Source organism: Sprattus sprattus (genome assembly GCF_963457725.1).
Source record: "Sprattus sprattus genome assembly, chromosome: 6".
NCBI classification, from domain to species: Eukaryota; Metazoa; Chordata; class Actinopteri; order Clupeiformes; family Clupeidae; genus Sprattus; species Sprattus sprattus.
This window is the reverse complement of record NC_137925.1, coordinates 16,148,152-16,164,727: the sequence shown is the minus strand read 5'-3', so window position 1 is coordinate 16,164,727 and position 16,576 is coordinate 16,148,152. Positions and strand designations below refer to the sequence as shown.

The window sequence follows — 16,576 nt, the reverse complement described above, 5'->3', positions numbered from 1 at the left end:
AGCACCAGACCTCAACACCACAAGAATTAGAAGTGTCAAAGCTGCACGGAGAAAAAGGCTCCAAACACACACACACACACACACACACACACACACACACACACACACACACACACACACACACACACACACACACACACACACACACACGGCCTCCTGCAGCACAATATGCTCCCTTGGCTTGTCTTTCTGCATAAATCTCAATGCGGCAGAGAGGCAGGCAGACAATTTGGTCGCCACTCTATCATAGTCACTGCATTCTGTCAGACCGCTGGATCGGAGCCCGGTTGCAAAAGCAGTCAAGGACACGGGGAGAGGCGACTTGAAGGCTGACGGAGTCGTTTACCTGCTGGGGGCTCAGGATGGAGGTGTCGATCAACCTCCGGTCATACGGAACCAGAGAAACAATGTCGAAGGTCAAGTAGTTATTGCCGTACTGGATGAGAAGACATAACGGATCAACAAAATGTACATACGTATGCACATATACATTCATAAACACACATATGTGCACAAAAAAATGAATGGCTAATGGCTATTTTGCCACTTTGCTTTAGATGCTTCAGTGTTATACAGTAGGATAAAATCTGGTTCACCTTTGTTTTAACTGGAGCCAAAACCGCGACATCTTCGATTCTAATCCCAAAGTCATTCTCCTTGTAATATCCAGGCTCTGTGAAACGAAAATAAAACATGCATGGCTCAGAAGCAGTTGCAGCACCAAACACTGTACATACTGAATCAGTAGGAGTAGGTCTGGTTGCACATGGGCAGATGACCAAAAACACAACACAAAGAGCCAAATAGATTCACTGCTGTCATGCACTTCAGTCAAAGCTGTCTTTAAAGTCAAAGCTCTTGAAGTTTTGGTTGGCGGCTGTCATCACATCGTAAACAAAGGATATCACATTGGGTGACATGTAGGTAGCACTGAAAGAAAGTCAACAAGCCAAGGCAGACCGAGAGAGGATTTGAATTTAAAGGGAGTTGGGCTCTTACCTATGGAAGTGAACATGCCCTCTTTGAAGGGAATATTGTTTGACTGGAAACCCACGGGCCCTGTTGAAAAGTATAATTGTCTGAGCACAGAGCAACATAATGCAACGGCAATCATACAAACGGAATGTTCCTGTACACGTTTCAGGACGATCACCAAGTTCTTTAGATAAGCACAAGAACATTTTTGTTCATATGCTCACTACAACTGACTAACCACAAAAACTTTAGGTAATTTCTGATTGGCAATGTTATCAAAACTTCACAAATTCTGCGCCAAACTTACATTCATGAACTCCAAAGTAATTGCCCACACCATGACCTGTGCCGTGACCATAATTCAGTCCGACCTCCCACAATGCTCGGCGGCCAAGCATCTCCATGTTTATGCCTATAAGAGCAACATCAAGGTATGAGGCCATGAATTACATTAGCCTCCAGAGAAATTATGGAGACCTCTTGTGGAAGGATTGCAGTAATCACAGAGTTGAATTCAATTGCCAGTTGAATTGAATTCATTTCCAATGGGTGGGTGCACTAACCTCTTGTTCCTTCAGGGAAGATGTTTCTAGAAATTTCAATATTACCCATCAACACACGAGTATAGGCCTCCTATCAGGTGTTGAAAAAACACAGCAGTACAGTCTGTCACAATATGACATGCCAATGTTAATCTTCTAAGAATTTAAGAAGACACTTGACAGATCTGAATTATTCATATCTAAACAGCTAGCACTGATATCGTTTTGCTAAAGGTCAACCAGAAGTCTCAGTAGAATACATTAAGTGCTCAAGGGTACACGTCTTTGATGTTCATGTGGAAGATGCTGTCAGTCGAACCCCCTGCCAACCCCATTGCCTTACCCTCTGAAAGTCTGTGGGAATGCCCCAATGTACTGTTCGTGTGATGTCAGTCGTTCCGTCCCTACGGTGGCGAAACATTGTTGCAACAACGGAACACAGAGTTAGTCAGGCTCTTCAGACAAGTCATTTCAAATTTAAAGTCTAGGGATTGCAAAGAACTGTTGAGCAGGCTTACAGGTACTGGCCACCAGAGTCGACGAGGTACATTTCATTTACAGACAGCACTCGTGTCGTCTCTTTGGTAGGACTGCAAAATTGAAGGCCAACGGTGAATACAGAAAAACCCGTTTTCTAGCACAGTATCTCTTTTCAGAAGAATATGAGATGAAAGGTGAATGCAGAAGTCTCTCACCTGTAGTGGGCAAGAGCAGCGTTGGGTCCACTGGCAGATATGGTCTCAAAGCTGGGTCCCCTGCTGTTTTTTTGCTTGCTGGAAAATCATAAAATCAGCAGTTGGCCAAGCACTCAACTGATAAAGAAACTTTCCACTCTGCCTGTATGTGTGGATGTTGGTATGTATATCTGTGCCTGTACTGTTTTGTGTGCATGTGTGTGTGTATGATTGCATGTATGTGTGTGAGGTCTGTGTGTGTGTGTGTGTGTGTGTTTGTGTGTGTGATTGTGTGTGTGTGTGATTGTGTGTGTGTGTGTGTGTGTGTGTGTGTGTGTGTGTGTGTGTGTGTGTGTGTGTGTGTGTGTGTGTGTGTGTGTGTGTGTGTGTGTGTGTGTGTGAAGTGTGAGATGTGTGTCTGATTTCATATTACCTGCGCTGCTCGTCGACATAATGTGCCGCTGTGAGCTCGGTCTCTTTTCCCCCGGGGACACTCTTCTCCAGCCAAACCAGGAGCTGCATGACTGCCACCGCGTCCCTCACCTTCACAGAGAGGAACAGAGTGCACTCACACAGGGAACAAGCAGAACAGCAGCACACCACTCAAAAGTACAGCACTGTCTTCCCACAGACAGGGACATCCATCATCCTGTCAGCACAGAGCCTTCCAAGGAAAAAACCTACATCATTACATTTCAGTCTTCAGGACAATGCTGTGGCTGAATGATGATTCATTTCTTACACTATCTGTTGTTGGGTTCCAATTATACTTTGATTCGTGTTTCTCACATAGTGGTGTGGGAAGCACATTTTGGCCTCTGGCGTCTCAGTGACAATGGATGAAGTGGTCAGTGGAAGGGCACTGATTCCTCCCCACCCACAGAGAAGAACACAAAATTAATTTGGCTGGGTTTATCAAGGCTAGAATCACATTTTTCGATTTGTAATTATGTAAAATATTTTTTTCTTGTGACTAGCACAGGATTTAGGAGGGGGGAAAAAGGTAAAGTTATCACTACACTGCAATCTCTATGGAGATGTCTAAACTTACATGTGCGTCTCGGAGGATGCGCTGCTCTGTAGTGTCCTTTACAGCTTTGGTGGTGAGCACTGGTGAGTAATCAGTGGTCATTAACTTGTCCTGGAAGAAAACAAGATATTTTTGTTAAATACTTTGTTTAAATTGTTCCTGTGAGACAGGGTCTGCTCATTATGATCCAAGGCCTTACCTCAGGGGTGATGAGTTCATAGAGCCCCTGGTTGGTGTATTCTGTCCCCACCCACACTCTCACGTTGGGCCGCAGCAGGTAGTTGCCCAGTTGGGTTCGCTCCTGGCCGTACTCAATCAGCTCCACACAGTCAGCCGTGTAACAGGTGGCATTCAAGTATGCCATCAAGTCATCGGATACTCGGGCGGTGTGCACAAACAACCTACAGAGAGAAAGAGCCAAAAGTAATGTAAGAGAGAGAGAGAGACACAGAGACAACGTGAGGGAGAGAGAAAGAGAAAAAAGGTGAATCGAAAAATCCAGTGCGATATTGTCTTCTGCACTTTTTTCTCTCTTTCTTTATTGTATTTCATTTAAGTACGAAAAATCCTGTATTCTGTACATCTGAATGCCTTCTCCTTTAACCATAAACACTGACTTAATTTGATAATTGATGTACCTCTGTCATTTCAGACTTTTCTTTCTGTATATTGTAGCGGTTTTGTACCACGTGTGAAAAACCTCACTGCTCTAAAATGCTCCTTGACAAACAATGAACATAGAGACATGACATGACAAGCATAACAGGACTCCCTTAACAGGAATACTTGCCAGATCTGGTCCAGTGTCAGCAAGGTGTAGGAGTAGAAGAATGGGTTGTATGGAATATCATTCCCACGCAGGTTGAAGAGCCCTGTGTCAACAAACACCAGGTATTACTCATACTCTATATCACATACATCTCAGTTATGAAGATGCCACAGTAATAAGCCCCAAAATAAGATTATAACTATTAGGATACTTTAGCCAGTTCTGTACTTTAAGTAAGTGTGTATTTGTGTGTGTATGCTGTTGTGCGTGAGTGATGTGTGTGTCTGTGTGCGTGGGAGGGACTGACTAGTCTACTATAGCTGCCAGCAGGTAGAGGGAATAACATATATAACAATAATAATAACAATAGTTTTGAAATACACATGCATGTATGTGTGTGTGTGTGTTTGTGTGCACATCTAAATGTAGCTCTTACAGGCCGTCTCATCGAGTGCAGAGAGAAGGACAGCAGTGGGCTGGTAAGGGTCCTCCTTCATTATATTCCTGATATGCTCCACCTTCTGTAGCCAAGTCCTCTCTGCCAACAACAGCAGAAACACACACACATACACACACACACACACACACACACACACACACACACACACACACACACACACACACACACACACACACACACACACACACACACACACACACACACACACACACACACACTCACACACACACATGCACACACACACACACACACACACACACACACACATACACACAATTATGGCTTCAAGCTGCAGAAAGGGGAAAATTGGAAGTTATACAACTCCTCAGTGATGCCATGCTTCAGTGGTTATTACTGCTATAAAACTGATAACTGTCTGTAAAGCCTCCAAATAGACCATTTATTACTCTGTTTGTCACAAGTTTATGAACATCTGCTCTGTTTGCAGGTATTTATGAGCTCTGGAGCCTGAGATTACACAAACACTCACACGCACACAAACACACACACACACACTCAAGCACACACACACACAAAAAAACAACACACCGATGATGCTGTCTGGCAGACGCACAAGGTTGTCTGGGGGTAGAGGTGGCCGATCGGTCCATTCTTTATCTACCAGGTTGTCAGGAATGGACTTTAGGTTCCGGTTGGCGGGGGACAGGTTGTAGTTGTAAGCGCTGAATGTTTCTGTAAAGAGCATTACTTGGATTAGGAAAGAGACAGTATGTCTGAACGCTAATCAATAAAACACTATCCCACATCACTGACACGTCAATGTAAATGTTGATCAATCACAGTTTAAATAAAAGCTTAAACTGTAGTGAACACAGCAATACAATCACTGTTGTTCCATAAAGAAAAGCGGAACTGCACTGTGCTAAACTAAACTGCTAAACCCGCAGACTACTTGGTAACACTTACATGCCTGAGATGGTTGGTTGAAATTCTAGTTCAGTCATTCTAATTGTTCACTGAACATCACCTTAGCCAAAGTCTTAAACTAACCTTAACCATAAATTGTTTTGTGTTTCAACAGATAGTTTGTTCATAATCTGAGCATCTGTCGATAGTCTATACGGGACAATCCAAATAAAGTCTGACCGACTACTTATTTTCTCCCCATCACCACTCCCAGTGAAGTGCTAACTAGCTATAAGGTTTCCTTGAGGGTTCCTCAGCTTCACCCCATAGAAGAACCCTATACATTTATAATCTAGAGCCCTTAAAGTGTCTTAAAGTTGGAAGATAAGCCAAAAAGCCTTTCAGAATAGACAGTGCATTTCATTTGTGGGATGCAGCGTCATTATATAGATAACAAGAACAAAATGACATCTGTAGCATGTGGCCTTACTGACTGAGAAGACATAGGGATCATAGCCAATCTCTTTTCCCTCAGGGACCTCTCGGATGAGCCAGTCTGTGATGCTGCGTATGGAAACTGTGGAGTCAGAGAGGGCACCCGTGCATTAGTAAGACATCATTATCTGTCAGCCTGCCTATGGGACATATATGAGTATGGCTCCCACCATCTTTTTCCAGGTCCCAGTTGCAGTCCATCTGACGCACAGCCTGGACCCAGTACCGACTGTCTGTCCACAGAGCTGCTTTAGTCTGTGTCACGACCGCCGTGCCTTTAAAAGATGATCACATCCAAATGAAGGACTAATGAAAGACCATTACAAACACACTTTTTATGCACACACTCAGACATAAATATCCTCTGCAAACTGGTAGGCGAAGGTGAATTCAGGGACACAATCCATTTGTTTTACAGCACTCTTGGTGGTTATGGGTGAGCAATGGACATGCATACAAATGTGTTTACTTTATGACATTGAGGGGGAAAAAGGGACAAATTTCATTAAAGTTGGTGAAACTAACCTGAAGAACCAGTGAAGCCAGACATAAAGGTAACACGCGCATCCCGTGGAGCAATGTACTCGCTCTGCAGGGAAGAGAAGAAAAACAATAGCAAATATGTCTTGAAGATTGAGAGGATGTTGTTTTATTAAAATAAGCAACACAATGTCTTGACAACTCAAAAAAACATGCTGACAGCCTCTCATCCCCTGAGCCCAGACTGAGAATGATTAATGATGGCTTAATTTAGAATGTTAATGTCACACTGTATGTCTGTTAATTGAAATGATAACTGTTGGACTCTAACACAACACCCTGGCAAAGACTATTGAAACTCTGTGATTCAGACTTTATGCCTGTGGAGTGTGATTCATTGTCTGAAGCATGACTGTATTGTATGTTTGCCATTTATAGAGAGAGAGAACAGATGTTATGACACTCTGGGACAAAAGTAAATCTGTAACACTGAAAATGTGTTATGCTAAAATGTGATACCTGGGACAAATTGAACACCCAAGAATGATCTACGTATGAAAAACTCAGGCATGAAAGCAAAGGGGATGCATACACTCCACCTGGGAACAAGTGCACTCAACAGCCAATTGTATTAGCCAGATTAATGTATTTAATGTTTCATGTTTATTTTGTGATTTTTCTAGGCAGATGTACGTTCATCTAAATATCCCTTTTTGTCCCTCCCATAATGCGCCATAAGATATCCAATTTTTGGCAGCAAATATTTCTTGTTCCAGCTGTCAGCTGTTCAACTGGGAGATGTCATTGTTGCCAAATTGCAGGGAGATGCCCGTCCTGCCCTTCGGTCAGTCTTGTAAATAGCTCCATTAATGCAAACAACACTAAAAATTTGCGAGTTGAAAAGAGTGAACATTAACATTTGTGCCTTTCCTGCAACGCCTCTTTCTTTGGACACTTATCACCCCCTGATATCCATCCTATCTTTTCTTCTTTCCATTAATCATGCCATCAGAAATTGGCAGCTGATTACCATTTTTATGCGAGGCATGACATTGCGGCTAATCGGTATCATTAAATGATCATCTTTCAGTGCTTATAATAAAAAAGGAATGAGTCAGATAACAAGAGAACTGTGACAAGAGGGAAGAGCATGGAGAGAAGGGGAGAAATATCAAATGTTCTGAAGGGAGGAGAGAAGAGGGGCTGCGGAGATTGAGGGAAAGACGAAAACAGAGGTGAGCAAGGGTATGAGCTGAGGTAAGGTTACTACCAGATGGGCATCAGTGCCAGGGATGATGTAGGCTGAGATGTTCTGCTGCTTCATGGCATCTCTCAGCGACTGCAGTCTCAGTGTGGTGTTCACTGCTGTTGGAGGGAGGTACTGTAACACACACACACACACACACACACACACACAGAGAGGGAGAGAGAGAGAGAGAGAGAGAGAGAGAGAGAGAGAGAGAGCATGAGATCAGGTACCACATTAGCAATAAAGTCACTGTACTGTGCAGCATGGTCCAAATAATAATACTGAAGCTGAAATACATTTTGGTGCTGACCACATTGATCTCAGTGTTCAGTAAATCTAACAGCAACAATATAAGCAGCTGTAACAGATAGACTGAGGGCTAAGATGACAGAAATAGGGTAAAATAGAGAGAAAATAGAAAGAGGGAGAGAGAGAGAGAGAGAGAGAGAGAGAGAGAGAGAGAGAGAGAGAGAAAGGTAATTTTACTGGTGGGACTGCAGAGCAGTTCCTCTCTGTGGAACCGGAACCTTCAGTGAGAGCTCTGTTGGTTCCTCCTGCAAAGCATTGCAAAAAATACATTACGACTTAATGTAAACTAGCTTTAAATTCTTCAGTGTGCTCATGTTGTTGATTTGGAAAAAAACTTTCACTGTAATGAAAGCTCCCAATACGCAGTTCCGCAACTTTTCTCAGGGCAAGTGAGAATAGAGTGACTTGGAGATTTCAGGGTTGATAAAGATTAATTGCGCAGGAATGACACAGGCAAGGCAAATTTCACATGCACCAACTGCTACATATCAAAACTAATTTAATTCTCAGTTATGCAGCTCACAATTATACTGTTCTTGCGAGGATAACAAAATGCAAATATAATTCCTTCACTAAACCAAGAGGCTTGTGAAAAACATCAGATTTAACTCTCACAGAACATTTACACAATATATATATATATATATATATATATATATATATATATATATACGTATATGTAAAATAGAACTAAAATGTAAAGACATTTTACCTGTGAATACGCCAAGACATACAAGCAGAATCCAGCTAGACCAAGACATTTTGCACCATCTGCCATAAACTAATCCAGGAAGAGGGAATGACAGCACAGGAGACGTGTGTATGTGAGGGAGCAAGTGTGTGTATGGGTGTGTCGTGTGTGCATATGCAGAGGTTGTGTGCATGTGTGTGACACTATCCCTGTTCAAAGGAGTTGTCAGATCGGAGTCATGTGCACCAGCTTAGTGGGAGGAACTTCGAATGAGAATGATCTCTGTGCCCCAGCAATAAAAATGGTGTGTGTGCCTGTGCCTGTCTGTGTGTGTGTGTGTGTGTGTGTGTGTGTGTGTGTGTGTGTGTGTGTGTGTGTTTGTGTGTGTGTGTGCATCTGTGTCTAACTATATGGTGCACATAGCTCAAAAAGCATCCACAAGTCAAGGAAAAAATTCCCTGTCTCCAGTTACGTGGCACGGTCAACTGGCATTCTACACCACACACACACACTCTCTCTCTCTCACAAACACACTCACGGTACTTCACCATGTTTGAATGTTTTGCTACTTGCATATAAAGCAATGAGCCACTTCTCTTATCTTCACAGTGTATACTCCCTGACCAATTAGATCAAGCATGGGAGTATAGGCTTTCTAGATGTATAGGAGTAGGGATAGGAGTATAGAGAATATCAGTGGAGATGTCCCAGTGATATGGGTGGTTACAAAGAAAGAGTACCAGAAAGAACATTGTGCACATGAATGCAAGATGATTACATCCCAGAAGCACAGTTCAGCAGTTTAGGAGATTCCCCAAAGCAGGAAGAGAATGAATGAGTCATTGTGAAGATAAATATGATGCTAATCACATGAGATACAAGGACAGCAGTATAATTTTGCAGAGATGAGCTCAGTTATTAAAATACAATGCAGCTCTCTTGTGAATGCACTTTAGTCTTTGGTCATTGTCTGATCCTTGGGGATGGGGAGGGGGGACTCCAGAGGATGACCTCTGGTACTGGTATTCTATTCTACAGAAGTAGTTAATGTTTGGCCTTCATCTGTTCTGCAGACTCATAAATCAGTGAGAGCGAGAGAGGCTGGATAACTGAAGTTCTGTGCTACAGCGTAATGGAGGGTATTATAGCATACAAGTATGATTTGCCATCATAATTTACCTTTTAGGGTGATTTATGTCAACAAGTAGTGTGGGACTTAAACACACACAGAGGTAAGTTGGTCTCAATCAGAGGGGCATAGCAGCGACGACATATCTAGCCTAGGTAAAGTATTTGGCTTGGTCAAATGAACTAGTTTGCATGAAACTCTGACGGTTTAAATGGACAGCTAGCCAGGACATTTAAACATTTAAAGGTGCTATATTTAATTGAGTCACCCTCTAGTGGTAGCAAGATTAATGGAATCCTTCTTACAGATGTTTTAGAAAAAATATCTCGGCCCACATCGACACGTTTGTGAAATGGCTTCCATGACTTATAAAACTTTATTGATTTTGTTAATAATAGTTTATTTTCAGACACAATTTGAATTGTTATAATTTTTTGAGGAAACGAATATGTCTGATGTCACCTTTTGCATGCCTCAACGAACTGACGAGATGATTTGTATTGCAGATAGAAAACCCCATTCTGATCTGCTGGACATTGCGGTGTTTCTAAGGAACAGTTGACCCGATATGGCAGGGACAGCTCTGTCAGCCTATCAAAACATCAAAACCAAGATCCCCCTAAATCCTACACAGTGTACCTTTAATTAGGCTACATTAAGCCTTTTCCTTATAGTGGACATCTATGGAGAGGCTTGATGTAAGAAAACGTCCATTATAAAAGTGTGGTGTACAGCAAGCATATTGAGTGTGTGTTCTGGGTGGTATGTCTTACGTAGTTGTGTGCCAGAATGCTGTACAAATGCAAGAGTGAGTGATTTATTGTTTCATTCTATGTTTTTGTTCGAATTTGGAAGGCCCTGTGGTCTCCCTATTTGGTTGATATTAGTGCCCAGGCACAAGTCCCTGTCCTCTCCTGGGTTCAGTCCTGGGTGGGGGTGGACCAGCGGCCGCCCTTGACTGACATCTCTGCCTTGGGCCCCAAAACTCACAGTGGCCCAGCTTTACCATCCAGAGTGGGCTGTTGTTCTGGCACTGGTGGACTCTGGATGATGATCCTGCAGCTGCTGGTGCCCTCCTGCCTGAGAGCCTGGGTCTTGGAACTGGTTCATGGTTCGGTGGGGGCAGGCCATTTCAGCATCATGAAGACTCTTCATCGACTGGGGGCCCGCATCTACTGTCAGGCTGCTGGCAGGATGTGGAGATGCCTGCACAACTAAGAAGGGACCAGTGAGGCATAGCACGGCATAGCGATCAGGTGTGGAACTTAAAGCTCCTGTGTGTAGTGAAGGTTTAAAGTGCCCACGCCAGCTCTCTACCCAACTGAAGGACTTTGCGCTTAAGGCTTGGGTTGATGGGGACACTTAACCTGCCTTTATGGGGGCTATGTGGTGTGCAGTGAGCAGTGGTGTGCGTGATGTAGTTGTGTGCCAGAATGCTGTGTGAATGCGAGAGTGAGTGATTTATTGTGAGTTAATGTTTGAATTTGGAATGGCCTGTGGTTTCTCTCTTCGGTTGATGTTAGTGTTTATTTTTTGTTAGTGATCGGAGTCAGAGTGTGTTTATGCTTTAAACCCCAGTGTGGTTCTCCCTGATGTTTTGGTGTCTTGTCTACCCTTGCCCTCTGTCTTGTGCCTGCATATAGTACATTAGCCCATGTCCATCTTACTATCAGAGTTTGAATGCTTGTGCCAAGTGTAATAAATGGCAAAGAGGCCAAAGACACAACTGTCTCTAAACCATCTCTAAACCATCTCAAATCGCTACAATAGGATTTTGAGTTTTTGTCAGGTGGAAGTATTAATGACAAGACATGTCCGAGAGAAATCTGGTAATCATTGATCACTGTTTTGGAACATTAAGTTACAGTAAGCCTTTTCACGTGAAGCGTTTTACAATCTCGCCATCAATTGGGCCTAAGTATATCTGAAAACCCTAGTAGGATTTGTCATTTGTTCATGGTTGTTAGCCTGGGTGATGGTTGTATCTTGAGGTGTATGTGGATTTGTTTCTTGTGCCTTCACCTATCATGGTGGCTATGGAGGGGGCAGTGGATGGGTCTGGGATGATGACGACCTTGGTGAAGTGCTCACGAAGCCATCTCTGTTCTTGTCAAGTATTGCTAAGTATCAGTATGAAGGTTGTGGTGCACCCTGAGGTGTAAGATTGGCTTGCTTCGGTATGATGATTTGCATGTCACTGAGTGGTTTGGCCCCAACCAAGTCCCCAACCAATAGCACAAAGAATTTAACATTTTGTCCTGTGTATAAATGAAATGAAATGGTTTAAAATATATATCATAATCAGTGGGTCTCAGTTATATTCTCATTTATATTATCAATTACTATGCAATTATTCATCTTATGCAATTATTAATCTAACAATAAAATTCTGTTTACAGAAAAGGATGATTTAACAAATGCTATTTCATTTTTTTGTTTTGTTAATGCACTTGTTATCATTTGTCACTCTTACTCTCATTGTATGAAACAATCTTTCATAATTTGCTGCTTTGTGATCGTCACCTTTGAAATCTTAAAGCAACACTATGTAACAATTTGACACTTTTTGAGGCATGGTTTTAAAGGTAACTAGTTTTGGTACCATCCTCAAATTAATTTCGATAGCAAATGGTCATGTGGAGGACAGATAAACACCCCCCAAAACACACCAGTTAGTGTGTTGACAAGCTTCTATCAGTGATAACTGGGCTGTTGGTGGTGTTTGCAAGGTTTTTGCATGCATTTTAGGTAGTTAACTTGTTAGGTTTCCTCCGGTAGGAGGTAACCTATTGTTATTGTAGGCTTTCTTATTATGTTAGTACCATGGGAGTCAATGGCAGCCCCTAGAACCATATGGTAACTTTTTGTGAAATTTGGCACACTCATTAAGGACAGTCCCTTCTTCATTCACACCAAGTTTCATGGCTCTCATTACACCACTCTAGCGCCACCAACAGGTCAAAGTTGGACTTTTGTAACATACGCAACTTTTGAACCGTATGACCGATTTTCAAAAATGAGGTACCAATGGATTCCCTGGATCAAGACGAATTAAACCCACCCCATGACGTCAATTTCCGGTTATATAGATTTTCTGCTATTTCCGGTTTTATCAAAAACCTTTGAAAGCCTACTCCTCCTACAATTTTTGGCAAATCTTCTTCAAAATCACCAGAGATGATCTTCAGACCTAGCCTCACAAAAGTTGTAAACAGAATTTTGATCCTCACAACCGTTTGTCCGGTACAGCCACTCAAATTCAGCAGAAAAGCGGCCAAACAGGAAGTGAAGTCATATGTCAGCAAATATTTGAGTGAAATTTACGCCACAGGGTGTTTTTAATTCGTCTTGATCCAGGGAATCCAATGGTACCTCATTTTTGAAAATCAGTCATACGGTTCAAAAGTTGCGTGTGTTAACACAAGTCCAACTTTGACCCGTTGGTGGCGCTAGAGTGGTATAATGAGAGACATGAAACTTTGCATGAATAAAGAAGGGACTGTCCTTAATGATTGTTCCAAATTTCACAAAAAGTTACCATATGGTTTGTCCGGTTCATCCACTCAAATTCAGCAGAAAAGCGGCCAAACAGGAAGTGAAGTCATATCTCAGCTAATCTTTGAGATATCAACACCAAACTGGTATGTCACTTGGAAGACACCACAACATGTTCCCATGTGCAAAGGCAACTTCATATCTAGAAAAATGATTGATATAAAGCAAATTGGATACATTGTTAACGCTAAAATAATGCTTTACACATCTGCATGTCAAAAAGTGAAACTCTGATTCAATCACAAGTTCATATGAAGACACTTGGGAATGTTTAGTACACAAATCTGAAAAAAAGTTGACTGTAAGGTGAAAAGCGGATTTTTGGTGAATATTTGAAATATGCATGCTTGACTACTTGCTAGGGTGGTTCTCTATAGAATGTCTCTCTGTCTCCTCATCCGCGCGGCTCCTAAATCTCACACACGCAGTCTCCCCTTAACACACGCGCAGGCTTTGTTTTACGCACACACATTCTCACAGACACACAGCTTGCTGTCACACACATACATTCTCACAGACACACAGGGTAAGCGCACACACACAACCTCCACTCAGTCTAAACTTCAAGGCAAAAGCATTGTAAATGTTGGATTTGAAATGTAATATCCCATTGGCAAGTCTGCAGCATGGATTTTCTATACAGTGACAAATGTTTTTTTTTTTTCCCTGGTTCGCAATGTTTGAAGGAGGAAACCGCCATCGCTGCTTGCAGCTATATTTAGTTTTGGAACAGAACTCCTTATTGCAGCTTTAAGCATTCACTCAGTTTTTTGATGATCCTTTTCTTATCTTGTTACACAACAGTTTCAGTGAATTATTATGATTATTGTTATTATTATTATTATTTACAGGTTCAGTAGTAGTTGTCTTGACACTGTGTTTGACAGTTGGGTGTAGAGAAATGCCCATGGGTGTAGAACTGGCTGCATTTAGAGGTGTGAACACTGGGTGGTGCTCTTGATAAGTCATCTCACTGGATTTTTTCCTTTCAATTCGGACTTCTGTAGAATATGATGTTTTAATACATTCTTATAACACATACATGCATTTAAGATATGAATTTAGGCATCTCTGAAATAGTATGGATGGGGTGTGGTAAAACATATTACATGACACAGGGGCTTTGGACTGAAGTGGCAGTATACTATACAATTATACTGATGATAACCATACTGCACACAAATATTGCCCCATGGTAGAGTTGCAATTATTGTGAACTAGTGAAAGAATGCTGATAACACATAAATGAAAAGCTGGAAATTCTTTCAGATGTGCATTTTACAAGTACTAGAGATACTAGTTTTCTATAAACTGTGAACGCAATTGCACAGTAGGGGGAACCAGAGACCACTGAATTCTACATGCAGAGACAATGGTCTGGTCAAGACACCCAACCCTTTTTCGTTGTTAGTAAAACATGCTGGTGTGTCAGGTACACTGTCCATTCACATAAACACACAGTGGTACATCCAAGCAAACAATCACACACATGTACACACAACAACTTGGTCCTGATACACGTGAGCTGTTCTCTCACTGAGACTACCCGGAGGTCTTAGTGTTTGCACAAATCAAATGAGCTCTGTGTTCAAAGTTATCGGTATTAATAAAGGGTAGCCGTGGCAACGGCTCTCCAGTCGCGCAGGAGCTGAGGCGGCTGCAAAAGGCCACCAGCGGTAATAGAGCAGAGATGCCTGAATGTTGCAGGGTGGCATCCACCCACAGATGACCCTACATTTCATATTAACCAGCACTCATAAGAGCAATCAGCAAAGTTACCTCCAACTACGTGCATTAGAAAATGTGGGTGCTGTACAGTGAGAAAATTGGAAAAGGGGAGAGAGAGAGAGAGAGAGAGAGAGAGAGAGAGAGAGAGAGAGAGAGAGAGAGAGAGAGAGAGAGAGCGCGAGAGAGCGCAAGAGGAAAATGTTGAAATTTTCGGTCAATCTAGAGGCTATGTGACTTTAGTCACGTAACACAGCACACATTTTGGTCTTGTACCATCAGTGAGTAAATAGAACTAGTGTGGACCAAGGTCACTGAGTCCCTCTACAACATATCAGCCATTGTTTGCAGTGCCTTTCTCAGGTCTCTGTTAGGCTGATTGCGAATAAAACCCATTTCCTTCAGATTAGATCACATGAGCCGCAGTTTGGCTTTGGTCTGCACAGTTTTCCTTAACTTCACTCCAAATGATAATAGCTCTAAAAGCTCACCATAACTGCCCCAGATAAAAGCTTGTATAATTTGCGAAAAGCTGGGATCACAGTTTAAGGTCCAACACTCCAAGTGTTTTTTTCCCCTTTATTTGACATTGGAGCTCAGTTCAGATCAGATTGCATTATGCTTCCTGGGTCGAGAGACAGGAGAAACTGGGTACAGTTGTTTCATTCATAGTCATTCACAGCCAACATTTCCCAACATCTTGAGGTCATTTAACACTGTTTCCATGAGAATCTATGAAATAATAACATACATTTATTTTTCCTTTCCAGTAACGTAGGGTGCAGAGTAAATTGCGGACTGTGAGGCACTGGAGGAACATCTACCCTATCATAGTGTTGACAGGGAGCCCCTTAAACAGAGTTGAGTGCAGAAGTCAGATTCAAACCAGACTGTTGTGAAAGACAGTTGAAAGGAACCTGAGCCAGACTTAACATATGGTGTGCATCACAGGACAAATAGGAGGATTGTATCTATGTCAGGTTTACTGGCTGATTTAGCTGAATTTGTAATAGCTTTGCTTTTCAGGGTTCTGGCTCCAAGGCACACGTGCACAGGGAGACACAAATGACTTTACAGAGGAAGAGAAGATTGCTGGATGCCAAAATGCAACCTACGCTAGGAATCATTAGCTCATGTCCATGCTAAGCCTCCCTTTGACTCACGGGTGCATGGTTCTGTTCAAGCCCTTCAAAGCTCTTCCTATGTCTTCTTTATGTCACTCAAGAACGAGGAAGAGGTTTTTTTTTTACTCCCACACAGTTGCTGAGGAGGTCTCTATGGAGATCAGGGTTGCAGGCGTGAGGAGGGCGCTGTCAGCTGTCTGTCTCTTTCCAAACGGATGAATCGGGAGGCCTTTGATGCCAATGCTGCGCTCACCCAAGCAGAGGGAGTGAATGAGGTAGTAGGGAGGGAGATACTGAGGAATGGCGGGATTATGGAGGTCAGACAGGGTCACGCTGGGTAGAGGCCATACGTCCCTCTCAGCTTTGATTGAACATGCTGAAGAAGTTTTTTTCCCCCCAACATAAACAGCAGGTGGTCTGCTGGGAAGAAAGCTGGAGGACCTTGAAGGTTCATTTTCAAACATACTTAGATATACATTTGCACATATGCAGATGTTGCAGA

General features: G+C 42.5%; 1 protein-coding gene across 1 annotated transcript in view; it reads right to left on the bottom strand.

Moving 5' to 3' along the window:
* xpnpep2 (X-prolyl aminopeptidase (aminopeptidase P) 2, membrane-bound) overlaps positions 1-16,576 on the bottom strand; it is a gene marked incomplete at both ends in the record, with an annotated part of 30,039 nt that overhangs the window by 1,012 nt on the left and 12,451 nt on the right. Inside the window, 21 exon segments of the mRNA XM_080840842.1 lie at positions 347-436; positions 597-673; positions 1,000-1,059; positions 1,283-1,387; positions 1,539-1,608; positions 1,861-1,921; positions 2,036-2,107; positions 2,213-2,290; positions 2,625-2,734; positions 3,243-3,332; positions 3,421-3,622; positions 4,012-4,093; positions 4,427-4,528; positions 5,000-5,143; positions 5,808-5,894; positions 5,983-6,087; positions 6,338-6,401; positions 7,563-7,673; positions 8,028-8,095; positions 8,563-8,672; positions 8,674-8,744. Coding sequence (XP_080696968.1) covers positions 347-436; positions 597-673; positions 1,000-1,059; positions 1,283-1,387; positions 1,539-1,608; positions 1,861-1,921; positions 2,036-2,107; positions 2,213-2,290; positions 2,625-2,734; positions 3,243-3,332; positions 3,421-3,622; positions 4,012-4,093; positions 4,427-4,528; positions 5,000-5,143; positions 5,808-5,894; positions 5,983-6,087; positions 6,338-6,401; positions 7,563-7,673; positions 8,028-8,095; positions 8,563-8,672; positions 8,674-8,744 — 1,959 coding nt within the window.